The 27,479-nt window shown below is 27.0% G+C and overlaps 1 protein-coding gene across 1 annotated transcript; it reads left to right on the forward strand.

Moving 5' to 3' along the window:
• Positions 1 to 71: 71 nt before the first annotated feature.
• Positions 72 to 26,276, forward strand: LOC107454920 (white walker). The gene is made up of 15 exons (XM_016072267.3): positions 72 to 319; positions 3,153 to 3,399; positions 5,550 to 5,785; positions 6,631 to 6,747; positions 7,309 to 7,439; positions 9,427 to 9,588; positions 10,328 to 10,480; positions 11,749 to 11,884; positions 16,941 to 16,996; positions 18,271 to 18,345; positions 18,602 to 18,877; positions 21,440 to 21,637; positions 23,850 to 23,981; positions 24,787 to 24,897; positions 24,981 to 26,276. Exons 1-15 carry the CDS (start codon positions 244 to 246, stop codon positions 25,731 to 25,733), a joined length of 2,859 nt encoding a protein of 952 aa, XP_015927753.1. The 5' UTR covers positions 72 to 243; the 3' UTR covers positions 25,734 to 26,276.
• The last annotated feature ends 1,203 nt before the right edge of the window (positions 26,277 to 27,479 follow it).

Below are 27,479 nucleotides of genomic sequence, written 5' to 3' on the forward strand. Positions count from 1 at the left end.
ATGAAAAGTTATTTAGTTTTAAATATCGGTGCAAAATTTTTTTGTTATTGTTAATTTATTACTATAAAAATGGCATCACTAATTAATCTGCAGAGCAGAAACAGTTTCGCATTGAAATGTGTGGGAAGATGAATTTATATTGTACTTAAAATATAACATTTTTAAAGATTTTTGAAGCAGTTCTGTTTTTCTAAAGGAATTTTACGTTTATATTTTACTGTCGATTTATAATAGTCGAACAAAATGCTAGGTTCTAGATCACATACAAGTAGCGAGATGCGTAACAGGAAAAAAGGGTCTCGAATGACACTGTCTGAAGGTAAAATTATCTTTTTTTATTTTTCTTATGTTGATGTAAATAATGTTTATTTATATGTAGTTCAGAAAGATTGTCCTGATGTGTGTTTCATATGTTATTCAGAACTGTTGTGAATTGGGGTAATGATTTCTTAAAAAAGTATGTGCCGATTTATGTTAAATAGTGACATTTTTGATTAGGCTATTGCATGTTTTTTTAGATTCTTAACAAAAAACTATTTTAAATAAAAATAGTTAATCTATTTAAAATTTTTTAAAAAACGTAGTAAATTTTTGAGTGGTGACAGCTTTCAAATACATAATTATTTAAGATTTTTTGCTAATTAAAGTATTTTATAATATTTTCAAAGTTAATGAGATTAGATTTTTGTTTTGTTTTTTCTCGTTCAAAGTTAGATTTTCATATCAGTATCGACGTCAAGTTTTTGCAACCTCCTGTTAGTGTGGCCATTGAAAAACATAAAAAACCTCCTAGGGGGAACCAATTCAATATGACAAACCTCAGATTTTTTTTTATTTTTCCAAATTTAAAATTTTTGTGCCTTGGCAATTGAAATTGCCTCGAACAGATATCGTACATATGCAAAAATATTTCTAAGTTAATTTCTGGCCGAACTTTACATTGATACTTTTTATTATTAATTAAATCTTTCATGAGTTAAATAATATCTTTTTAACCATTTTATTTAATTAAAATCAGTGAATAAATGCAAAAACTAGGTAAGGGATGTGTCTACATTGGTACCTGTTTGTACCAACTGAAATCAGGGAGTTAATCTGCCTGGTTTTTATCTTTGTAAGAAATTTTTAAAAAAATTCAGGAGGGAGGAGGATTTTTGTACTTGCGTCTGCTCAGAAAAAATCACTTGATTTTGTTGTAAACTTAACAGTGGCATGTAAGAAACTAAGAAAAGTATCACAGAATCAGGTAAACTGAAATGGTACAACACATTGCTATGCCAGACTAGTAACTATGAATATTTATTAAAATTCATTCCAATTAAAAAACCAGAAAGTTTCACTTGATGAAATAATGATATCAGTTCACGCTAATCAGTACCAATATGGAAATATCCTCTGTGTGGGTGTGGTTGTGAATTTTACTTTTTGAGCTTGTTCCATTTTGTAATATTTATTTTTAGTTTTTAAAATGTTATCAAAACTTTGTGATTATTTTAGTATAGGTACTGACAGAGTGGCTGGTGAGTCCAAACTTTCTAAAAAAAATTTAATGCCATTTCGAATGCATAGAATATAGTTGCTCTGATCAGTGTGAGCAATACTTGTTTTAAATAAAGTCTGAGATGCCTAGGCTTAGGCCCCCTCATTTATAGAGGCCTCATAAATGTTACAATCAATTTCTTTTTATGTTTCTTTTTAAGAATTGTTAAAGATTGAAATCAACATAAGCCCAAATTTACTGATATATCATAAATAATAACACTTTAATAAATTCCTAATCATTTTTGAAGGGCAGCACCCCCTACTTGCCCTTGATCCCTATAAATGCCCCCTTCTTGCCCTATTGTAAAAATAACCGCCATATCTTAACACTGCCTTTTTATTTTATTTTTCCAGGAAAAGTTTTTTTTTTTTTTTTTTGCTTCTTTTCATGAAAAGTCCACTTCTGATTTATTTAGTGACTGGTAAATATTTAACTTTAATTTTTAATTTGATTCCTTCATTTCAGTAAGAAGTTCAGTTCAGTTGTCCAGTTATATATTGTCCAGTTCCAGAGATATTCAAAATTTTTATTAGTGAGGGGGAATATTAATGAACTTTTTAGTTGTTTTAAATTTCTCCATATTTTTTTTTCTTTTTTTTGAATAATTATTTTTTACTAAAAAATGAACCTTTAAATGTTTGTTTCTCATAATTTTCAATTTAAATTATAGAAAAAGTCTTAAAGTTGTTCATCAATTAAAATAATTTGTTTAGCTTATTTTTTTTGAAGAAAATTTATACTCAGTGATTGTCTTTTAGCTTGCCTTTAATTATTTTTCCGAAGCTTAAAATATTTTTTTCATTTTGATAATGAATGAGAATTTCTTAGTGAAATACACACCTAAAATAGTATAAGATGGTAATCTAATAATCTGGGATTAAATTCAATTATTAGTACATAAATTTTAATGGTGGTAGTGGCTTAGATGATGGCTTCTGGTGGTAATGGCTTATTTTGTTAAATTTTAATGGTGGTAAGTGAGTGCCCTTTCAAAACTTAAATTGCCCTTTTCTGTGAATAAGCACTCTGCTCTATTTTATTCCTAGGGAGAACTCAGATTAAACAACAGGTTAATTTCCACCAGTTCTATGCCTCCAAACCCTTCATTTCTATATCAGGTCCTGAGTGCAAGAATTGCGTACAAATGCAATGCCAGTCCTTTCCTGTATGGTAAATAGCTTGGACAAAAACTACATAAACCTGTCATGCTTTAAAATTTAATGAAATTGTCACCTAAAATTTGAGAACCTGGACTTACTATCTTCTTGCACCAGGTCCAGCAATTATATTTCACATGCCTTGGTCATCTGCTGCTCATCAATATTTGAGAAAGTTGTACAGGGGGGATTTTAATAACTTGTCACATTCAAATTATAATTAAATATTTTATTCTTAGCAGATTTTTTGGAAAATAAAGCTTATTTCTAATAAATTGCCTCATGAGTGTGTTAACTGAAAATCTAAAAGTTAACACAGTTTATAAAAATGAATTATTAGTATTATTTTTTGACGATATGTGTTGATTTAGTTTGAATTAGATTTCTATGTATGTTATTTTTTCCAAAAAAAAAAATTCACTATTTACATTTACTATATTATTTATCAATAGCTGGAAGACTACTTCGAAAACGAATATCGGTATCAAGACAGTTGTTAGCTGCTGGACAAGTTTGGAAAAATAGCCTCCCTAGTCATGACTGTGATGTTGTGATAACTTTTCCTCCTACAGCAGATGAGGAGACTCTTGTATGGGTGTTAACACAACTGAGGGCGAATGTACCGGAATTGATGGTAGAAGTTCGACATCATCGGCACACTAATGTCTATGGATTTTACTTAACGACATCTTTTGAAAAGTAAATCGACCCTCATATTTACTAGGGTTTCAATATTTCATATAAGAGAATTAAAATCAGTAATTTAAATCAGGATTGCAATATCTTGATTGCCGTGTCATTGATTTAAGAAATCATAAAGTAAAAAAAAACAATTATTTTGAAACACTTGTCTTACTTTTAAAGTTATTTTGAATTGTAAAAAAAAGAAAAATTAAGTGAAATTATTCAACTTTTTCATTTTAAAACTGATGCCTAATATAATGAGAAAGAGAAGGAAAGAAAACTTAGGTTTTTTTTTAAAGCCAATGAATTTCACATTTTATGACTTTCTTATATATTCTGCCGAAATGTATTTGTGTAAAAGGTTTCCTCCCTACCCTTATCTGTGCATAAGATTGCAAATAAAGGAAGAACCTTACATTTTTAATAAATGAAGAAAAGAAAATATTTTACTTTGTTTTGAAATCTAATTTGGCCATTCTTATAGACAATTTTTTTTTATTAAAAACGAGTAAAAGAGAGTTTGTTGTTCATAATTTGAAACTTTTAAAACATGTATTTATCTTTATTCAGAAATTTTTTTAAACAAAAATCTATTAAAGCTGATTTTTTTTTTTTTTTTTTTTTTTTTTTTTTTTTTTTTTTTTGAAAAAGTGAAATAGGCCTTTTTAATTAAACTTGTAGTTTTACAATTAAACAATTATTTGTAGTTTTACAATTCTTTAATGGTAAAGAAAATGGTATTTTTTTACCTCATGGTTTTGCTGAAAATGTATTTTAAAATTACAATTTTTCCTACATTCTTAGGATGTTGGACCCCAAAAAAACTTTTTGCTATGCAAGCTCTTGTTTGCCACCAGCAAATTTATTGCGTCATAAAAATAAAATTATAATGTTTTAAAAAATAAAACTATAAAGATGTGACTCTAATAAGTGTGTTAAAAGCTATAAATATATCTGTACTTAGTGTGAATGTATAGTCATTATTTTGATTCAGTTTTATAAAATATCTCAAGTTGTATTTAATAATATAATTTGTTATTGTTTGATGATCTAGAATGCACATACTTCAAAATAGGTTTCTAGTTCACCACATGCTTTCGCCAAAAGCATAAAATTATAGTCTAATGGAAGGGAAATGCACTAACTGCAAGGAAAATAATTAATTGATGGTGGAGGACGGCATAATTGTATATAAATCAAGTTTGCAGACACTTAAGATGATTCAAACATAGTTTTAATGATACATATTACAAAGTACATAAAAACCACGACGGCCATTGTAAGTTAGTACAAAAACTAAACATCGGTCAATCAATGACAGCAGATCTTACTTCTGACCAGCTCACTCATCTAGCTCTGTTTGATCATTTTCTTTTTCCTTCTTAAGATTTCTGCCTTTTTATTATTTCAAATATTTCGTAATATACATATATCAGAGCTCCAGAGCTATACTTACATCGACCACTAAAACTTACTTCAGACCATTTTAAAATAATAATCACCCTTTACATAAATTGTTTCCTTCAACCAACAATTGATGTAAAGGGACGGAATGCTGTTTCTGTTTTGATTTCAGTTTCATGTTTTGGTTTGAATTGTTGTCATGTGAAAGCATAATTTGTCATAACTGTGAAAATAATGCATTCTTTGTAAAGCAATTTTTCATTCGAATTAACTTTTTTTATTCAAATTAAGTTTTTTTTTAACAAAATATTTAATGGAGACACGTAAGCAAACCAGTGACAATGTTTATGAACTTAGTTATATCTTTTAGTCACTGTCTGTGAACCAGCAACAAAATCTTCTTATTTTGTACCACTGTATAAAGGCCAAGAACCGGAAAAAGTGAAGCTGCGAGGTAAAGGAGGCCAAGGTCCTTCATGGACTGTAGAGTTGTGGAATAGTAGTAGTTGTGCATTCATACAGAAGTGCATGTTGCAATAAACTTTAGAATTTGGAATTGAAGCTTTTTCTGTCATGTTAAGAAATCTTCAAGTTTCATCATTATTAAGCACAAAACATTTTAACAAAAATGTTCTTTGCATTTTATAAAGCATCAGATAAACTGTTATGTGTCCTAGTGATTTATTGCATATTTGTTGAAAAACACTATTTAAACTGAACTGGTGTGAAAATATTTTATTATTTTTTACTTGTGTTTATAGCTTGCTGAAAGGAGCTGAAGAGGAACGACTTCGCAAACCGCTAAAACCGCAGTTTGGTGGTGGCATGAAAGAATTTGTTTACGAAGAGAGAGAATGCTTCAACCAATCTGAGAACAGGGATGTCTTCTTAAGTAGCCAAGAGAGGCAAAGTATCATTTTGAATCTTCTACATGGGCTGAGAGCATCAGACAAGGATGAACTTGTACACATTAAATTCATTGAAGGACAACCTATTAGTCAGTAACTTTTCATTATCTCTTAATTATCTGCTTTTTCAAATATATTCTTGTCACTTCAAAGTCTATAGTCCTGATGTTCCCAAACTTATGACTTATCGGACATTCTTTTTATTAACTGAATCTAGCCTCAGTAACAGAAACCCTATAGCACAGTGTGTGTTGTATATTATTACAGTATCTGCATATTATTTTTCATCAAAGTTTTCTTTTTAAAAAGCTGACAAATAAATGCTAAGACTGCTTATTAAAGCATCTCTAAAAAATTTTCTGCTGAAAATTAAAAAGCTGAATTGAAATAACACTGTAAAAAAACTAAGAGTGAAGAATTTTTTTCCTTCAGGATTAACTGTATGGGAATTTATTCCATTTTTTTAGTATCATTGTATAAAATTCCACTACAATTCAAAAATGTTCATGTATAATTTTTAAGGACCTGATATTTGCAAATTTTGCTACTTGTATATAATGATAAGCTGAATTTTAATAATATTCTTTATCTTACTCTGTTAAGGTCATAGGCAAATTTAGATTTAGGAGGATAGTGTTGCTTAATTCTCCGTAAATTCTGCTACTGGGTTTATTACCACCCATAAATTTTGTTACAGAATAAATTATATTGTTATATATATTTAGAAACTAACAGAGCACATTCTTTCCGTAAGAACTTATAAGAGGTAAAGAAATTGTAGGAAAGTAAACTGCATACTGTACTAACTATGCAAGTTCGCTTCAAAATTATAAATTTAAAGGAAAATATGCAATTTGTGCTTTTATGTTCTTAACATCTAGTAAAATTTGAGGTCTTTTTTTTAAAAAAAATTTGATAATTATAAATTTTTTAGTTCCAAAATGCTTGGCTGATGGTGTAATTTCTCAAGTTTTGCCATTACACAACTCAGAAGATCTTAATAAGCTGAAAAGAACTTGGATGCAAGCATTTTTAAATTATCAACCATTAAGTAAGTTTTTTTCTTTGTTTCATTTAAAATTGTATATGCAGGATAATTACAAAATTTCTGAAATAATAAATCTCCATTCAAAACAATAATAAAAAATGTAATCTATAATAACTGTAAAGAATTTTTAAATCAGATATTGCAGATTTTATTGAATTTAATTAAAATCTAATTAAATTTCATTTCCCTTTAATTTTTTAGAAATGACCTCATCTCCACCAAACCTCATTTATTTGAAAATTTCTAATTTTTCTTCACAGAATTTTGTATTAAAATTGATTAAACGTGTAATTTTATTTTATAATTAATATTTTGATTTTTTAATGTTTTTTCATTATGTATTTGTCTCTGATTTTTTATGTGTTTTATTGTATTCGATTAAGAAAAATTATTTATTAAAATGTTTGAAAGTTTTTATGCATACAATTTTTTTTAAAAAAGACTAGTTTTATTGAAAGTTTTACTAATAACTCTAAAAAAAAAACTTGATATGATTGAAATGTTTAATATGTACATGTATCATCTACTTAGTAATTCTCTTAAACAGTTTTTATTGTTTTGCAGATGATATTTGTGACTATTTTGGTGTGAAAATTGCAATGTATTTTGCATGGCTAGGACATTATACTAAAGCTCTTACTTTACCTGCTTTTTTTGGTCTTTTTCTATGGCTACGTTATTATGGAAAGGATCAGGTATTGGTATTCATATTTTACTCATTTTTATTCGTAGTTTAAATTTTCAATTGAAGTTGAACAGTTTTTTTTATTCATTAGACTATATTTTATGACACATTTTCTGTAAAGGATATTTCTTTAAGTTATACTTAATTCTCTGAGGATTACTCCTCCGTTTTATTTATTTTTTAGTTGGTATGTCTCATGTTGTTTGATGGCGAAGTCATGCCCAAATAAGAAATTTTGGTTCAATTTAAGGCTCAATGATGAAAGGGTTAAGATTAATACTTCTACTGTAGGAGATTTTTATAATGCTAATTTTGAAAAGCTAGGTTTTAGGTTTTTATAGAAATTTGTGTTGTATATTGAATTGCTCATTTTATACATATTTAAAATTACTCCACAAATATATGCCAACAATATTGATCCGGTACAGATCAATTAAAAAATTCTTTAAAATAATCTTTAGAGACAAATATTTAAAAGTACAGATATATAAACTAAGTATTTATTAGTTACAGGAAAAAATTAAATTTTTTAGAATTAGTAGCAAACAAATGTATCCATTTTAGTTTGCCTATCTTTTGAAATTGTAACCTTTTCAGAAATATTTAAACAATTAATTTAAAATGTTAAGTGTTCTTACTTAGCTATGGAAATTTCTTAGCTGGAATTTTCAAAGATCTATAAATTGCAATTTTCCACAAACCACATTAACTTTTATGCGTGAACATAAAAGTTAATGTGGTTTGTGGAAAATTGCAATTTATAGAATTGCAATATGTAGATCTTTTACTGTAGTAAATGTTTGATTTCTCAATGACAGTGTTTGGGTGCAAATAAATCTTAAGTGATAAATCCATTCAATATTTCCTAGATTTTTCATTTTGTTTTCCTATTATCCTTATAGTTTGTTTTGCTTATATTTTTCGATTAAATTATTTCATAATTAAAGCTTTTGTTAATATAAAGAATTCAATTTAAAATCTTTACTTTTCATGAAAAGTGGATCTCCATTTATACACCTTTCTAGGGACCAATATAAAAAGAGGTTTAAATGTAAAGAAGTATAAATGAAAAGACATCTAAATAAAAAGAGGTTTAAATGAAAAGACGTATAAATGCAAAAGACATAAAAATAAAAATTCAACAAATTAATAAAGGTTCATAATAAAAATAATTGTTCTTATAAAGTAAATGTTATTCATATAGAAAATATAGAGATAGTAGTAATAAAAATTAAAAAAAGAGCATTTATTACAAAAATGAAGAAGAAAGCATACATCAAATTCACTTCTTGAGTACACAATTTGTCCAAGCTTTTCATACAGGATGACTATAGATTTGAGACGAAAAATTCCTTTTGTGAACCTTATTTATATTTTCTCAAATCCAGGCCAAATATTTATGTTTTTGACAAATGAAAGAAAAAAGATTGAAAAAAGCAACATAAACCTGGGAATTGTTTTTTTCCCATTATATAAACAAAGAATTTTAACATTGCATAAATTAAGAATGAACTGAGACTGCCATGAAACCTCGTATAAATTAGAAAGATGTATGAATGTGAAATATATAAACGAAGCTTTATTGAATTTTTAAGCATTTTGGCATTGTTAATGCGGCATAACATTTTGATTTCTTTTATAATATTTATAATTTATTTTTATAAAATGAATAATAATTTATGTCCAATAAAATGAGGTGCAGTACTATAATTTTTAATGTTATTTTTATGTCGTAAAGTTTTCTTTTTTGTTTTTCATTGGAAATGGCACTGTGTGTGTATTTGTCATTGTAATAGAGTGTAGTTTTAAAAAGCATAGGCTATATCTATTTCTCTGTTGCTAAACTTTTTCTATCTATATTTATATGATTTTATTAATTTTACTTTCTTGCTAGTTTTAAAATGCATAACAAATTAAATGTTTTGAATTGGAAAAAAATAAGAAATTAAACTGAGAAGTCATCTTTTTTGTTCTTATTTATATGCATTATTTTTTAGGCAACAGAAGATATTTGTTTTGTTGTGTTTGCACTTTTTAATGTTTTATGGGCTACTCTGTACCTGGAATCATGGAAAAGGAACTGTGCAGAGTTGGCTTATCGTTGGGGTACATTGGATATTCATAATGAACTTTTAGCTGAACCAAGACCCCTTTTTACTGTGAGTAAATTTGTGAAAATATTTAATGTAATACATAACCTCCGTTATTTAATGCTTAGTTCTATGTTATCAATAAAAAAAAATAACATAAAAGAATTTTTTGTCAGAAAGTTTTTTATTTTTTTATATAATGTTTTTAATAGCAATCATACTGAGTGAATAGCTTGAAGAAACAATCTTTTAAATATGACTTTTGTCATTCATGCATTCTTTGAATCATCGTAACTCTTAACCTGTGAATTTTTATGGTTTATATGTTTCAAAACTTCTAGAATTTTAATTTCCACTGAATAATAATTTCATTTAATGTTTAATAATTTATATTATGGTGAACAGCAGTGTTAAACAATCTTTTGACTTCCTACTAAAAAATAATAATTTTTATTCTTACTCAGAATTAAAGTTACTCAGTGCTGTAAATCTACACCTAGATTATAGATATGTCTTGAAAGCCAAAAGCTATGTTTCGTTCAAGCTGATCACTTTTCCACTTTCGCTTGATTTTTTTGCCTCTTTTACCTTCTTTAAACTGTAAGTCATATGTCATGTCATGAGAAAAAATTTATAATCTTTAATTGTTTGCTTATTTTAAATTAATTGCAACTAAGTCTTGAAAATTTTAAGTAGCTTTATTCCTATCTTTTACAGATTTATAATTTTCTATTTAATTTAAATTTCTTTGCGTGAATCTTTTAGTAAAATATATCAATTGGTTGTGATTTTTTCTAAACTATTTTAGGGTCCTTTAGCAGTCAGTCCCATTACTGGAAGAATGGAGCCTACTTATCCTGCATGGAAACGTAATCTGTTTCGCTACTGTGTTAGCTTACCTATCATAGCTTTTTGTCTTCTTTCTGTGTTTCTTGTCATGTTTCTTATATTTGAGCTTCAGGTAAAATTCAATCTTCCTCTTTTGATGTTATACTTCTTTTTCTATATTAACTCTGTTCTCATCTTAAAACAACCATACGTGTGTGGCTTAAAAAATAACACCTCTCTTAAAAATATTCCTTGGAATAAGTGGCAATAGCTGTAGTTAGATGAGGCTAAAATCTAAGGCAGAATGTCTAATTTTTCAAAGCTTTTACCTTTTACACACTTTTTTAAAAAAATTTAGTGTTATTTCCTTTACAAAGAAGATTTTCATGAAGTTAAAGAATAATTTAAATATAATAAATTTAAGTGTTTAAAATAATAAATTTATTGTTAAATAATGTGCTTGTTATTAGCTTGCAATTTATTGCATTCTTTGTATGTGTTGTAAAGTGAAAGTGCTTCGTTTCAAAAAATGAATATGTTGTTTTAAATGTTAATTATTTTTTAAATCCTTTGTTGGTTTATATGTTCTTCTTGAATTTCGTTAATATTTCTTATCTTTTCTAATCATTCTTTACATTAGTTTTTTAAAAAAATAAACATATTTTTTACCTGCCTTTTTTTAAATTTTTTTTCAAATACTTATACAAAAAATTTATGTTTTATAATTTTAACCTTGCTGATAAGATTTTTAATTTTAACCTTGTAACAAGTGTTAAGGTAAGTCTTAATTTATTCTTTTTTATTTTATTAAATGGAAGAAAAATTGAAAAACTTGCTAAAATTTTCTGAAAAAATTTATTTTAATTTTGGATTTATATGGACTCCCAATAGATCACTGACCTATATGGCTTTAGATACCACCAACTCCAGAGTAACCGCCAAGATTTATTTTTTGAAATTCTGGTTTCAGAACTCAGAACATTTAAATAGTGATTATTTATTCAGAAAAAATATATAACATGTCTTTATCAGTAATGCATTTTTCAATTATTATTTTAATCAAATCCCCCCCCCCAATTGTCTCCAAAGTTTTGGATAGCAAAAGCAATTTTTATTTATTTCAGATTCCTAATTCATTATATCACAAAAAAGCTATCTTTAATATTCAGCAATACCTCACAAAATATTTTTTCTTCAAATTTATATCTTTTGTCCTTGTTACTTCCTGACTGGATTTAAATTATGAAAATATATATCATTTTATTATATATGTAATGGTTTTTGAATTGTGAAGCTTTAAAACTTTGACATAAAATGGACACTTATGTCCTTTTCATATTTTTTTTAATTATTAAAAAAAAGTCTAATGGTTAGTAATTCGCCGAATTTTCTTCTTCACAGACTTGGTGGGATCGAATGATTGATGCTCGTGGCTTCCCATTTTGGATGACTCTTTTTCCGAAAGTCCTTTTGGCATTAGTTATAAATGTTTTGGATGGTGTTTATCACAAAATAGCTGTATGGTTAAATGATAAAGGTGAGTTGAATATTTTATTAAACCTTTTGTAATAAAGCTTGCATTATTTTTTTTCATTATCTGGAAAGTTTTTATTCATTAAGTTTTCATTAAATAAGAAACGTAAGTTTTTTCTAAAAATAAATTTAAAAAATAATACTTTGCTGTATTCTGCTACTTTTATGGAAAATAATACTTTTTAGAATATGAAGTTTACATGCTAATTTTTAGTACTTTATTATATCTTATGCTATAACTAAAATAGAACTTTACATGCACTTAAACGTTTGAAGTTTTTGCAAAATATTTTTTCCCTTAGTAGTGAAGTAAAGTTGATATCACAAAATTGTCATTCTGATTTATTACTATATTATATTGAAACATTAACTGTTGAGAAAAATATTTTCAAACAATTACAAAATTCTGTAGTTGTTAGAGGGTATGCTCTGAAATTAAATTCGTAGCTTTAACGGTACATTTTCAATTGAAATAATTAATAATTTTTATAATTGAAAATGTTTCCATGCTCTTCAATAAATTCAATGCTTTTCAATTGTTTATTAATTTCTGTGTAATATTTATCTAAAGTTCCTAGTTGCCATTTATTTAATAAGTGATAATGAAAATAAGAATGAGTTTTTTTTATTCTTCTAATCTGCATGTCCTTTATTATATTCAGATGTTCTTATTAAATATTTTAAATTATTTATTAATGACTCAAAAAAGATATTGTTGAAAGGTATTAAGTGTTCTTTTTTATTTTTTGTTAAAAACAAACATTTTAAACTTTGGTTTAGGTTAATATTTGCTTTTTTCCACTAAATATTAGATAACAAAAAATCTCACAATTATGAACAGGTATTGTAAAAAGCATTAAAAATGAAGGTTAAATTTAACTAAATGAGAAAAGCAAACTAAACAAATGTCTTATTTTACAGAAAGCTATAGACTGGAAGAAAGTTTTCAAAACCATCTGATTATCAAATTAGTTCTGGTTGGTACTGAATACGAAAAAATTTTACTTAAATTTTTCGCTATAATATTTTTCCAATCAATTTTTCATCTTTAGAAACTTTATATTAAGTTCTTAAATACATCATTCATTTATTTATTATGTACAGTAGAGTTTCAATTGTCTGGAATAACCAAACCCAGACTGAATAATCAACTATTTGAATAATTTACTGAATTTATTACTATTGTCTAATATGGAATTAAAGAAAATTTGCAAAAAAGACCAAACAAGAAATTTATTTACATTATTTGTTATTGTTTTGTCTTCTAATAATTTATATTATTAATTAATAAAATTCATAAATTATTACTATATATATANATATATATATATATATATATATAATATTAGAAATATAATAAAAACGAACTGAATGAACGAAGGAAAAATGAGCGTTAAGGTTCTCTTCAAGATGTATTCTGTTGTGACAGACACATTTTAAAATAAAGAATAATTATCCTAAGATGAAAATTACTCAATATAATACACCAATGTCTCAAAAAAAAGAAAAGAAATAATAATGTACTTGTAAATGAGGTACAAATGAAAGAAGAAAAAAACAAAACAAACTTATAAAGCAAAATAATAAAAAAAAATACGTTAAAAATAGTTTGACTAATAATTAACAAAAATTGGTAAGAAGAAAAATAATAGGGTATGGGTTTTTAGCTGGAATTATATGAACTAATTTGTAAGATTTAGCTATTTAAATTTCAGTGCTGAAATCTATGAAAAAAGCACATTAAGAATAATAATATTGGAAAAAACTTTGGTAACATAAACCAGAACTTATGAAAAGAAGTTTCTAAAAATTAAAAAAGTATAGCATTTAAATTTGTTTAAATCATTCAAAAGGATTTATTTATATTTTAATAATTCAACAAAAATATTAATTTTTAATTAAGGCCCTGAAGTAAGGAAGTATAATAAATAAAACCATTTTTATATAATTATAAAGTCTACACATATTTTACACATTTATTAGGGTATATGTTTATAGGTCAGAGCCCCTATCTATACTTACTAAAAAATATTTATTTTACTGGTTAATTGAAATTAAAGCTAAAAAATAATTTAATAAAGGCTATAAATTAATAGTATACTTAATAAATTAATTAATCCAGTATAAAAGGAAAATCCATAAGGCTTAACTTAAAATTTCCTTTTAAGGCTTAACTTAAAATTAAAATTTTAAGCATTACTTAAAATTTATGAGGACTGATGAGACAGTCATGAGGTGCTGATAATAACAATATACAACACTACCTAGATTTATGGTATGACGTGTGGTACTATTGTTATGAAGTAGCACAGATAAACATTAGCAAAATTTATTTATTTATTATTTAGCAGTATTTCTAATTGTCTGAAATGTAACTAATTAGCTACAATTGTTACAATTCTCTATGCCAATAATTGCATATTAATAACATTTTTCTCAGATAAACATTAGCAAAATTTATTTATTTATTATTTAGCGGTATTTCTAATTGTCTGAAATGTAACTAATTAGCTACAATTGTTACAATTCTTTATGCCAATAATTGCATATTAATAACATTTTTCTCACAATAATCTTAATTATTATTTCAATAACTATTTTATTATATTTTTCAAAAATACTATTTTAAGAAGTATAGATAATTAGCAAACGGTTATGACACTGATGCAAAAGAGCATTGCTGAAAAGATGTATTTTCATTTGCTGAAATCATTAGATGTTTTATTTAAACATTTGTGTTGGGATTAGTTGCATTTCAATACTATTTCAGATTTCAAATTTAAAAAAAATAATAACAACAATTGAAATTTGTTTAAGTGTTTTTCCTTTTTGGGTGGAAAAACCATTTGGATAGCATCCATTACCTGCTTTTATCCCCCTCTAAAGTTATCCAGATTGTTGAAGGTCTACTGTACCATATCATTTTGACTTCAGAAGCTTAGCACAATAATTGAGCTATGCAGCTTATAGATGATATTTGGCTACTTTACTTTATTTGCATGATATATGGCTTTCTTAAGCAAATTACTTATATTTTAAAAATTCAAAGTTTTTAAAATTAAGCTTAACATGATATTTTGTATCTTTAGTTTGCTGCGCAAATTCTTCTCCAATAAGTAGCAAGTTAAAATTTAAGATTCCTGATTCATTGGATATTTCACGCTATGATAATTTGATGTTTAATGATATAATACTTATTTGTATTGGAATTCAACATCAGGATCATTTTACAATTCATTCTTTGATATTATATATTAGCAAATTCAAATGTACATATTATATTATAAAGTAATTATTACAGGCATGAAATTTTTTCTTGGATCTACTATTTTTCAATTTTTCTGAGACCATATTGCCATACTTTTTCTTTCATACACTTTTCAAAATGTATGAATTCTAATCAACTGAACCTTAAGTCCATCTGTGGATAGAGATTGTGATCAGTTGCTTGAAATTTAGATTTTTTTGATGGCTTTAAGCAGTTAAGATTTTAGGAAATAAATCACTAATTTATTTTTTGTTAAGTTATACTCAGTTGCCTTAAAAAAATAAATGTTTTATATTAACATTTAGAGCAGTCAGTTACTATAATTTCCTTAATTAAGTGCATTACATTAAGAGCATTACATCATAAGAAAAATTATTTTTGATTGCAAAATAATCACTCTGCTGATAATTTTCTATCATATACTTTTCAAAATGTATAAGCAAAAATAAAAGTAATTTTCAAATCTATTTATTGATAGATTAGTATCAGATGCTGGGAAATGTAATTAATTAAAGTAATTTAAATTCATGTGCATTTCCTCTTTTTTTTGCAATCTCTTGCCTGTTATTAACCTTATAGAAAAAGAACTGAAAACTCTAACATTTAATTAAATACCCCTTTATTAAGCTTCATAATTATTTTTAAGAATTTTTTATAAACATTTTTTTTAGGTAAAGTATGCTCTTACAATTTTTTTTTTTAACTTTTAATCATTTAGTTCAGCTATCTTATTTATTTTCTCTTAAAACTCTGGTCTTCATCCACGGAAGCAGGCTATGAGTTATGTGTGCTGTTCTGTTAAAGTAGTTTTTCAGTTAGCTCTATCCGAACTTTATAAAATAATTTTTAGTTTTTATTGTTTTTTATAATATTAGTTATTCATGTAGTTTTTCTTTTGAAAAATATTTGAATGCCAATTTTGATATCTTGATTTCTCAATCTTATCTAGTATAAACTCTAGTTGCTTGAGATTAGAGGCTTTTTGCATTAATAATTTGTAGACTATAAATAATTTATTTATTTACTTTTTTATTGCATTTTTTTAAATGTAAAATATAAAAAAGAAAATTTATTTCTGTTATTCCACTTTTCTTACATATATTTTATAGAAATTTTTTAAAAAACTAAATATATTTTTTCCTAAGATCTATTTTTTTCCGCAGCTTTAAAAATGCTTTATTTTTCATATGTTTGTATTACTTATTTTCACTACTTTTAGTGCTATTGAAATTTTTTTTAAATTTACATATGATTGAATATTTATTTCCTTATTTAAATCAGTTCTCAAGCAATGCTGTCAATTGTTCTAAAACTATTCATTCATCTAAATTTATAAAGTAATCATTTATTATTATTATAAAAAAATTGCAAATATATTTCAGCTTTTTTTTTTTGTTGTTTTTTTTTTGCCATCAGTAGAGATACAATACCTTAGCATAGACTTAACATAAGCATTACATATTTATCTTCTATTGGTAATATTAAATATAGTATTAACTTTAGCAATAGATGGGCCTAACATATTCTTCATAACAGATTGCTATAACGCTTGCCTCGCATCATTCATTCGAAAGTTCTCCGATGCACTCAAGTTCTATCCTACTAATGCTCTTTTAGAAAACTTAACATTTTAGCTTAACATTCATGTAGAAGGCGAAACTGGGGAAATGTACTCTCTGTTTCCTGTGGAATTGGGAAAATATACTCTTCTATCCCCTGCAATGATCAATTTAGATTCCAAAATCCAAATAGTTCTATACGTTTATTTTCCCTTTTTTTTATGCTTTCCCAGAGAACTATAGGGGAGAAGAGGAATATGAAAATCATCTTGTAGCCAAAGAGTTATTGGTTAGTATGGTATATCAGTATTGTTATGCTTGAAATTTCCTCCCATATTGTCGTTCCTTTTCCTGCATGAATATTTGCAGCTTAATATTTGAATGTAAATTAATGTTTCTTTTATGCTACTGATTTGGTTATTTTTTTGCCTGAAAAGAATTGTAAAAATTTTTATAAATTTTTTTTTTATGCCTGCCAAGAATTTTTACTTATTGTATTGCTAGGCTTATTGTGTCCAAGAAGCTACTTTTTCCTGCACTTAATTAAGAATAGTGTGTTCTCTAAATCATTTGTAAAGACAATGATATTTTTATACGTTTTTATTACTATTCTGTATTGTTACACTTTTTTTTAATTATGAATGAATGGATTTTTGTTTATATATGTTTTTTTAATATATATATATGTTTTACTAGTTTGTTTCAAAAATATTTTTTAGTTTTTAATAATTTTTTATAATGTTTCTTTTGCCATTGGTTACATGAAAAAAATTTTATTATTTCTAGCTCATACATGTTTTCTTGTAAACTTGTAAAAAAGTTTAAAAATCTCTGGCAAACTTTTGACTACAAATGTTCAAATCATAGCTACAATATGCTGGAGATGTAACTATGAGTATTTTATCAACTATTTGTTAAATTAAAATTTAACTGTAAGATTTGCCTATAAAATGATAAGAAGTGTGCTAATATGAATGTTATTTTGTCTAAATTAACGTTTAAATTTTTAAAAAAATTTTCTTTTCAAAACTGTAAATAATAAGCTTATTATTTTATGTACTGCCTTCTAACTTTAGGTGTTTATGAAAACATGTAGACAAATCTCATCAAAGAGAAAAAAGGTTTTACTTCACTCCAAAAGGATAGTCACTGAGAGCAAGTTATTTTTTTAAAATTAAATGATACTTACCTTTATGGAATAAATTTTTTTTAATGTGTTTAAATAGTACGATACTTTTAGATATATGTTTCCATATGTTTGATTTTTTCTAAAGGTTTAGCAGGTAAAAAAATAAAACAACTACTACTATGTGTTGGTTCTTGAAAATCAGTTGGAGAAAAGAAATCTCATTTAAAAGTGTTTAAATAATGTCAAAGAAACAGAAATAACAGCATAATGCATGAAATTTAAATAAATTGTTTATTTATATTGTTTATTTATATTGTATGTGAATAATAGCTTTTTTATATACCTTAATAACATAATCTTTATATTTCTTGTTTTGAATTTGTAAAATAGTTTTTTATTTTAATTAATATAGGGTTTCTAATTTTTCTATCTAGTTTCAGTTTGTGAACTCCTTTCTATCTCTTTTCTACATTGCCTTCTATCTGCAAGACATGGAAAAGTTAAAAGAGGTAAATATTTCTGGTGTTTGTTTTAAAATTTTTAATCATTAAGAAACAATTATACTTTTAAAACATAAAGTTAAAAATTTTATAGAAAACTGTACAAACTTCAGTTAAATTAAAATTATTTCTTTAAACTTACTTAAAGCATTTTATTAAATTTTTTTAAGTTTCAAAAAATTACTGGTAACGAATCTCTTTGATCATTTTAAAGTTTTTCTCAATTTAGTTTTTACTAATTCTAAACCATTTTTACATTCATTAGCAATTAGCTGCTCTCTTGATAACACGGCAAGTGGTTGGCAATATCAAGGAATCCTTCATACCTTTTATTACTGAAACATTTAAATTGGCTCATTTGAATTCAAATCAGGCTCTTCACTCCCCTGCTGGATCTGATCAGGAACAGAAAGATGTTAGTTCTGATCAGGAAAGTGACTATTTGTCTTCAACATCCTCAACTCCTGTTCATGATCATCAGAAAAAAAGGAAAAACTACAACAGCCTCACTCAGGCTGAAGTAGAAAGTGCCATGTATAAAGTAAGCTGAAGTTTTAAAATATATTTATATGTTTAACTTATAGTTGTAGAATATTGGATCTTTCTGAACTTTCCAAGTGGAATAATTCGGGGCTGGGTTAGCCTGGGTGGTAGGTCTCTAGGCCCATGTCCAAGAGGTCGTGGATTCGATCCCTGCAGGCTGAAGACTTCTCGTGTAGTAAATGGTGACTGATGCACGTTAAATCTGTTGAGTCACAAAGGCCTCCATGTTCCCATAACAAATCATGCCTCTGGGGGTACTGATTCAGGAGTTCTGTTGTCTCCTGGATTGGTTCAAAATTACAAGGCTATAGAGTTGAACATTAGTAGTCGTGAACCTAAAATTGGCTCATCTGTTTAATGACGGTTATAATATAAAATAAAAAATGAAATAATTCGAGCCGTGATGGCTCAGTGGATTTAGGTTTCGCCTTCCAATGAGGTGAACCGGGTTCGAATCCCAGCAATGGTTGGTCGATACGAATTCCGCATCCGCCTTGCATTGACCACAATGCTGACGTAAAACTATCCTCAGTGGTTGACAGATCATGAGTTAGAGTCCCCTTGCCGTCAGGTTAACTGTTCGAGATTCTCGTGGTCTTTCTCTCCTTGTAAATTAAATGTTGATTGGTTCCATCAAAAAGTCCTCCACGAAGGCAAATTTCTCCCAATACTTGATCCAGGAGTTCCCTTGTCTTTTGGATTGGGCTCAAAATTACAAGGCTAAGTAGTTGAACATTAGTAGTTGTAAACCCAATATTAAGTCGGCAGTTCAATGACGGTTATAAAATAAAATGAAAATAAAATAATTCTATTATTTTAATATTTTCCTATCAAAATTTTCAAAAATTTGATCATGAGTACGAGTGAATATGGTCAGATTGTATGACTGAAGGGAAGATTGTGTTTGAATTCAATAAAAAATACATTATTTTTGTATTTGTTACATGCTTTTATAAAATATATAAAATCTCCATGAAAACTAACTATCTTACTATGTATTTTATATTCGAGTATGTATATGAATTAAGATTAACTTTTCATAAGATATTTCAATACAACAGATTTGCATTAAATGTAGTTAAATCAAATATCCTTATTACACTTAATGTTAGGATTTCAGAGGAGGGAAAAAGTTAATTGCCTATACTTACATTGTTAGAAAAATCTGTTAAATACAAATTAAGTACAAAATGTTGTATTCACTAACTAGTAATTTAAAATCTAGTATTTAAAAAAAAAATGGGGACAAGTAGTCTTATGACCTGGTTATGTTTCAATTGTGCCTATGTCCTAGTGCCCTTTCCCAGAAAATATACATTTATTATATGAAATATTTACAATTGTTTAAAATAATTATAATTGGGTTTTTCTTCTTCATTTATTTAGTAGATATTTTATAATTCATAATTTTCATAAAATTACAGTTAAATATTGAACAAGAGGCTTATAATGCAAAATTTGGATCCTAGTGTTTCTGCTATTAAGATAAACTTTAAAAAAAAAAAAGTAAATAAATGATGTTATTACTTTTAACAAGAAATTCAGACTTTTTTTCTTATTAATATTTAGTCCAAAATATTTTGTTACTGCAATACTTAAAACAATACAATTTTGCAATACTTAGACCAGGTGACCGAGGTTTCATCTTAATTTTTCTTTTAAATTTTCATCAGTGATACTTATCTTTGTTGGAATGGCAAAATATTAATAAAAATTCCCATTGCATGAATGAATAACTGAATGATATTTTTTGGCCATTTCGGAGAACTCCCTCATCTGTGGTTATCTTGCCACTTAATTCTGTATCAGTAGTTTATTAATACAGTAAACACTCTATTAACCGAAATTGAATTATCTGGGTTGACCTGGAAAAGGACAAATACAGAATAGGGAGAAATATATTGGAAGTTTCAATTTCTTCTCAAAATTTCCTACTTAAAATTCATTCAACTGTATCGTTATGAGTAGTTGTAATATAACATTAAAATTTACGTTCATTCTATTTCTTTTGAGTTAGAAAATAAATTATTAATGTCATAATTGTATAATTTTACATTTTTTTAAAAAATTTCGTATAATTTAATAATTTGGGATATTTACTTATCTTGGACATGTCATTTCCTTACCATCCTGGTTAAACAGATTACTGTATCCTACTGTACTGGCAGAAATACATAGATGCATTTCTGCCAGTGCTACTTGTTTTGTTTAATCAATATAATGTTGTTTTATAACCCTTTGTCATGCTGATAATTTCAATAAAAAAATATAGTCAAGAAAATTGTGGTCATTGGTTGCAATTGCATATCAATGCTCAATGTAGCTATTTGCTTTATCTTTACATTTTCAAAATTAAAAGTGGTTGATTGGTAGATGAAAAACTGCATTCTTTAAGAAATAATTACAATATTATCGGTATATATTGATTTTAAAAAATAAGTGGGACAATTTTTATTCTGCCACCCCTGAAGAGATTAATAGGATGATTTTAATGCATTTTATGATATAGCTTAGCTATTTCAGTCCTGTACTTTTTTTGACTGATTGCATTTTGTTTCAGTATGAGGGAACTTTTGAAGATTACTTAGAAATGTTTATTCAGTTTGGTTATGTTATTCTTTTTTCATCTGCCTTCCCAATGGCTGCTATGTGTGCTCTCTTGAACAATGTTATTGAGATCAGGAGTGATGCATTTAAATTGTGCATGATATTTCAAAGGCCTTTTGGTCAGCGAGCAGAGAATATAGGAACTTGGCAGGTAGGAGTTGGCATGTTTTTTTGTAGTTTGCTGTTTATCTGACAAAATAAAATCATCTTTTAATGCATGCATGGTCTATGTGTAGGATAATGATTTGGTAAAATGGATATTAGTTGCATTTTATTTTAGTTCATTTAAAAAATTGCTGATTGATTTTTCTCTTTGGAAAAGAATTGTATAATAGGCCAATTATTGTGGTAAAACATTAAGCACATTAAATACTATTAACAATTATAGCAACTATTTTTTTCTTAAGAAAAATAAAGCACTTTATTAATAGGCTCTTTTTTAAATTAGGAATAAGATGTACTGATATCTTTTTATTACTTATCTTTAAAATATTTCTAGATTAATCTATTATGAAATGTTTCTTTTTCATCAAAGAGCAGTTTTTAGAGATAGTCAATTAAAAAGAAATTTCTCTTTGTTTTAGGATTTTATTTAATCCTTCCAGAGTTTTTATAAAATTTCCTTCTTCTGGTACATCTAAACCATTTAATAATTTTTTTAATAATTTAATTTGACATTTTAGAGAGGAACCAGATTAAAGCATTGATTAAGTTGGAATTAATGCTTCCGTAGTTAAAATATAACTGTCAGTGATAGGAAATTTTTATTGCTAACTAAATTTTTTTGTTGCTAATTACAACTACATTGTTTTTAATGTAGTGACTTCATACTACTTTCGAAATGTAGTCCTGCTTGACTACTTCAATTTCTTGTTAAAAAATGGTTCGAGTTATGTTAATTATAAAAAATGGATTAGAATAATAAATTGGCTTATTTAAACATGAAAATTTTTAAATCATTTATTTTTATGGAAATAATTTTCAAATGATTAAATTGACCTTTCCAGATGAGACAGCTTATGTTTGCTCACTCGGAAAAAAAATTAAAATATAAAAAGTTGATAGTGGGGGGAAAAAAATTCTGTTCAAGCATTCCAGACAATAAAACTGAGTTTTATAAAAATTTTGAGTATAGCTGTGACTATTGAAAACTGGTAGATGTTGGAGGGAATCATCATAACTTTGAGCTTTTTTCGAATTGGCAAAAATCTGTTAGCATGTATGCATTTAGTCAAATAAAAATCAAAAGTTTAATAAGTTTTTTTTGGACAAATTTAATCAGAAAATGTTTTAAAAATTTAACCCCAAGATAATTATTTTTTAAACACTGTTTTGCTTAGACAATTTCACTGCATGATTAAAATCTGTACCACAAGGCTGTAATCATTCTATGTAAAATTAAAAGTCTCAATAAAGTATCAAAGTATCTATTTAACAATGGAAAACATTCATTAAGACAAATAATCTAATGATTTAAATATGATCTTAATCTTTTATTTCCCTTAGCAGAACACAATGTTGTATTAATCCAACTTTGCAATTTTAAGTAAAAACAAGGAGATGTTTTTGAAATCAGAGATATTTCATTATTGAAAGATGTTTCTAAGAATAAAAGAGTTAAAAAAAAGCGTCAGAGAAAAAATTAAATGGGAAGAATTTTAGTTGATGTTGTCGAAAATCAAATGTTTTTGTTTAAGTAGTTAAAGCTAATTACCATAAAATCAGGGACACTACATAGAGAAGCTAAGCAACAATAAGAATATTAAGTGGGTTGCTCCATAAAAAACTCTTTGCTTTTTATACTTTAGAAGTTCCACCAAAGAATTGTTTCAGGTTTGCCGTAGATAAAAGGTAAGAAACAGATGGTGGCTGTAAATTTTCAAAGCATCATTTGTTGTTTCTTATTCATAAACATACATTACACTCACTCACATTGAGCCACTGAGGGGCTTTAAGATTTGCTTCTGTCAAATTTTAAAAATAATTACTTGCGTTTGAACCTTGTTTCTTTTCTAAACTAATGTTAAAAGTATTTGTTAGGAATCGCAATAAACTACTTTTTTTTCTTTGTGCTGCACTATTCGCTACACTATGTTTTTTTAGTAGCGCACTTCACTGAAAATTACGAAAGAAGTAGTGACTACAGTAATTTCATTACATGTAGCAAGTTAATTCAGACCACTGCTTTTTTATATTGTATGTTTATAAATTAAATAATATAAAATGTTAAAAGATGAACACACATTGCAATAGTTTAAATTCATTTTTGTTCAGCTTAGATCAAGAAAAATGTACGAATTTTACTGATCTTAATATAACTGGTTGTTGTGTATACTTAATGATTTATGCTTTTTGGATTATAGGATGCCATGGAAGTGATGGGAGTTATCGCTGTTATAGTAAATTGTGCATTGATTGGCATGTCAGGACAAGTCCAAAGAATGTTTCCCAATCTTTCAACTCAAGGAACTATAATTCTAATTGTAATATTAGAGGTTTGTGTAGTTTTTGCAATCCCTTATTCTAAAACCGTTTTTTCTCTTAAAGGTACACAGCTGATATTTTAGCTGTTCTAAGTCATATCATTTGAGAATTCATAAAATTTTATCAAATTAGTGTGTGTTCATTTTACATCTTAAATCTCTAACTAATAAAAAAAATAAATTTTAGATATATCTCAAAGAAAACTAACTCAAATTTTGTAAAACTGTTTACTTAAGTGTTTTGTTTTTTATACAGTGTAGTTGTCCAAATTCTAAAAAATATAACGTATTGTTCCTAAAAAATTTATTTGTTGCTTAAAGATTTTACGTATTAAATTAAACTATACAGTGTAGCATTAAAGGGGTAATTTACTTCCATTGATATATAAATATTAACAACTATTGATTTAAAAGAAAAGAAAAACGAATGTGTTTATCTATCTCTTAATCCAAACTTTCAATGACTTATATCTGAAAAAGTCTAATCGTAAATCTAATTGTAAAATTATAAAGTAGTAGTTCAGCTCTTAAATTATCTATTTATGACTTCAAAATGATGAGTTTGCACTTTTCAATTATGTGCTTATTTTTAAATTAAAATTTATACTTTTTAAAGTTATTTTTTTGATACCTATATTTATCTTATTTTCAACTAACATCTTCATTCTATCAGGTTACTATCTAATATTTAATAACTTACATCTGTTTTGGTTTTGCATAAGGTTTATCATATTTTGTTGAGAAATTTTATATTAACAACTCATTTTAAATCTTTGTATGTACATATATGAACTTATAAGAGACATTATTGTTGCAGCACATTATTTTGTCTATTAAATTTGGTATTGCATATGCTATTCCTGATGTACCACAATGGGTAGCTACAAAAATGGCAAAAGTGGAGTTTCAAAGACGAGAAGCTGTTAAAGTATGGATAAAAATATATTTCCTAACTGTTTTTAATTCTACATATCAAAATATTTTTTAATACTTTTCATTTCATTTTTGTAGCATTTTCACCGCAGTTCTCTATCAAAAAAGAAAAGACGAATGGAGTATAACAACAGCAGTTTTGATTCTCCTGTTCAATGCCCAAAATCTACCAAAAAATTGACTAGCAATTCAAAAAAGAGAGACCAAAATTGCCAAACAGATCCATTCTCCTTTCCTATGAAAGAAAACTCTCCCATCATTCGTAACATTGATGATCAGAAAGCAGAAATAATTTTAGGTTCTTCACCTTCCAGTACTCCTCGCTTGGTCCCGAAACCAGAAGACTCAACTCAAAGCCACCTGACCGTTGACGCTAAAACACACTCTGGCAATTCAGAAACTCTGCCATCTACAGAGAGTACAGTATTGAAAGACATTGATGAAAGCTGTTTTGAAAGTATACCCATCATCCAGAAAGATCTCGATGCTATGAGCATCAATTTTGAAACACCTTATGCCAGGCATCAACATAAAAGAGTGCAGCGAAAGCTTAGTTTGCCCCAAATCAAAATTTTGAAAAAGAATTCCTCACAAGAATCTGACTCTCCACCTGATGCGACCCCATCAGGGTCAACGAGTAAAAAACAGGGTGGTAGTTCGAACTCGAGTGCCAGCTCGCGTTTCATGTCTTCCCTAAAGAAGAGGAAGCATGCACTAAAGAGAGCACTCTCATTTCAGAATTCCTCCACTAGCAGTGAAGACAAATCCCAGCCTTTAGAGGTGAACAGCAGTGCAGTGCAAACGCCCACTAGCGATCTCAGCCCACTGTGAATGCCATCAAAACAGTGCCATATTAAATGCATGCAGGGATGCCAATTACTGGGGTTACCAGCCTTGATTCCGGCACCGTGTCATATAATCAAAATTTGCTAAGTTTATGAGAGAGAAAAAATATTTAATAATTTTTTTTTGTAGGTATATTAAATGGTTTGCATGTTGTAATACAAAACTGTTGACCTATATTTAATTCATAACTTAAGTTATTGATTTTGTCTTCCCAACAAGTTTGGTGTTTTTAAATAAATATGAAGCTGTTTTAATTTTCAACAAATTAAAACAAAGTTATATCATTAATTTTAAGGTCCAAATTTTAGTTTTGGGCAACCTACACCCCTTATAATAAGCTTTGATTTATTTTTAATTAGAAAATTGCATTTTAGTCGTAATTAAACTGGAGCTGTTTGGATCTCCAATACAAGTTTATAAAATTATTAACCCAAATACAATTCAGTCATCTTGGGAGCAAAATTATATCTAGTGACCTGTAAAAGGACTTTGAATTTTGATAAATGTTCTATGGTCCATTGTCAAAAATTAACAACTCTCACTAATTAGGTTTTTAAGATTTTCTTAAATTTTATTTTGCAAACAAAATTTTAAACCTTTATCATGTAAATATTAAATTTTAATTAATATGCCTACATAATTAACAGCACATGAAATATTTTGTTTGCGATTGAAGCATAAATTATTCAGGATGAAAGTGGGCATAAATAGTTCTTATCCAAACAGAAATTATTCTGCCAAGACTTGGTTGTTAAATGATGTAAGTTCCAAATTTGTGCACTGTTTGCTTTATGATTTAGTTTGGAATTTGTTTTGAACTACAATGGTATTATTTTTATTTGCTATTTACCTTACTTTCATGGTTGTATTGGGTGTTCTGAAAAAAATACAACAAAAAATACAAAATGTTTTTTTAACAATTTTATTGTCTGAGACACGGCTAAAAATAAATAAGGCCTATATCAGCCTTGAAGTTCACATAGCAGTTGGGATTTAGGTTTTTTCAAGATGGAATAAAATCAGAGCACTCAATAGCTCCCCGAACTTTTTGTGACTTATCTTAACTTTTATTGTCCAAAAATTGGCATCCCTTGTTGATTGTCATGTAAATGAGGTCTACAAAACTACTGTCCCTTTTGTTTTAGGGGCCTTACCCACTAAGTTAAAATGGTTGTTGTGATATCTTGCAGTCAATATATGTCATTTATACTATACTATGCAATAACATTACTGTAAAACTACTTAATCCTCTCTTTAGTCATAGACATTTTGATTATAAGGTTCTAGAGTTTTTCGTATATTTAAACTCAACTGTGAAACTCAATATTGGTGAAGCATTTAGCAAATTTCATAAAAATTTTTTGGTTAAACTTTAAAACTATTACTGAAGTTTTTTTTATGGGTTCTTAAAGTGGCTTAAAAATTCTTAATTCTTTTAAATGTTAAAATCCTTTAAAAGTGCTAATTTTTCATTGTTGGGTCTTTTTATTTTCTTGCAGATTGCCATATTTTTAAATTGTTTTGCCGAATTTGCTGTCTCCGACAGAAGAATAATTAATCTACGATTGTAAAGATGCTTACAAATTCAAGGTTATTATTATTTTTTTGGCATCCAGCAGAAAATTTATCTGTTTTTGTAAAAATGTTGATACAAGTTAGGTGAAAAGTTTTTTTTATTGGAGTACGAACTCTATAGTAGTAACTGTTTTAGATTCTAAAAGATATTTGTCA

Source organism: Parasteatoda tepidariorum, chromosome 5 (assembly GCF_043381705.1).
Source record: "Parasteatoda tepidariorum isolate YZ-2023 chromosome 5, CAS_Ptep_4.0, whole genome shotgun sequence".
NCBI classification, from domain to species: Eukaryota; Metazoa; Arthropoda; class Arachnida; order Araneae; family Theridiidae; genus Parasteatoda; species Parasteatoda tepidariorum.

Coding starts and splice junctions, on each gene's coding strand:
- LOC107454920 (XM_016072267.3), top strand. CDS start 244: ATGCTAGGTTCTAGATCACATACAAGTAGCGAGATGCGTAACAGGAAA. Junction 6,748..7,308: donor TTTAAATTATCAACCATTAA/GTAAGTTTTTTT, acceptor ATTGTTTTGCAG/ATGATATTTGTGACTATTTT. Junction 7,440..9,426: donor GTTATTATGGAAAGGATCAG/GTATTGGTATTC, acceptor ATTATTTTTTAG/GCAACAGAAGATATTTGTTT.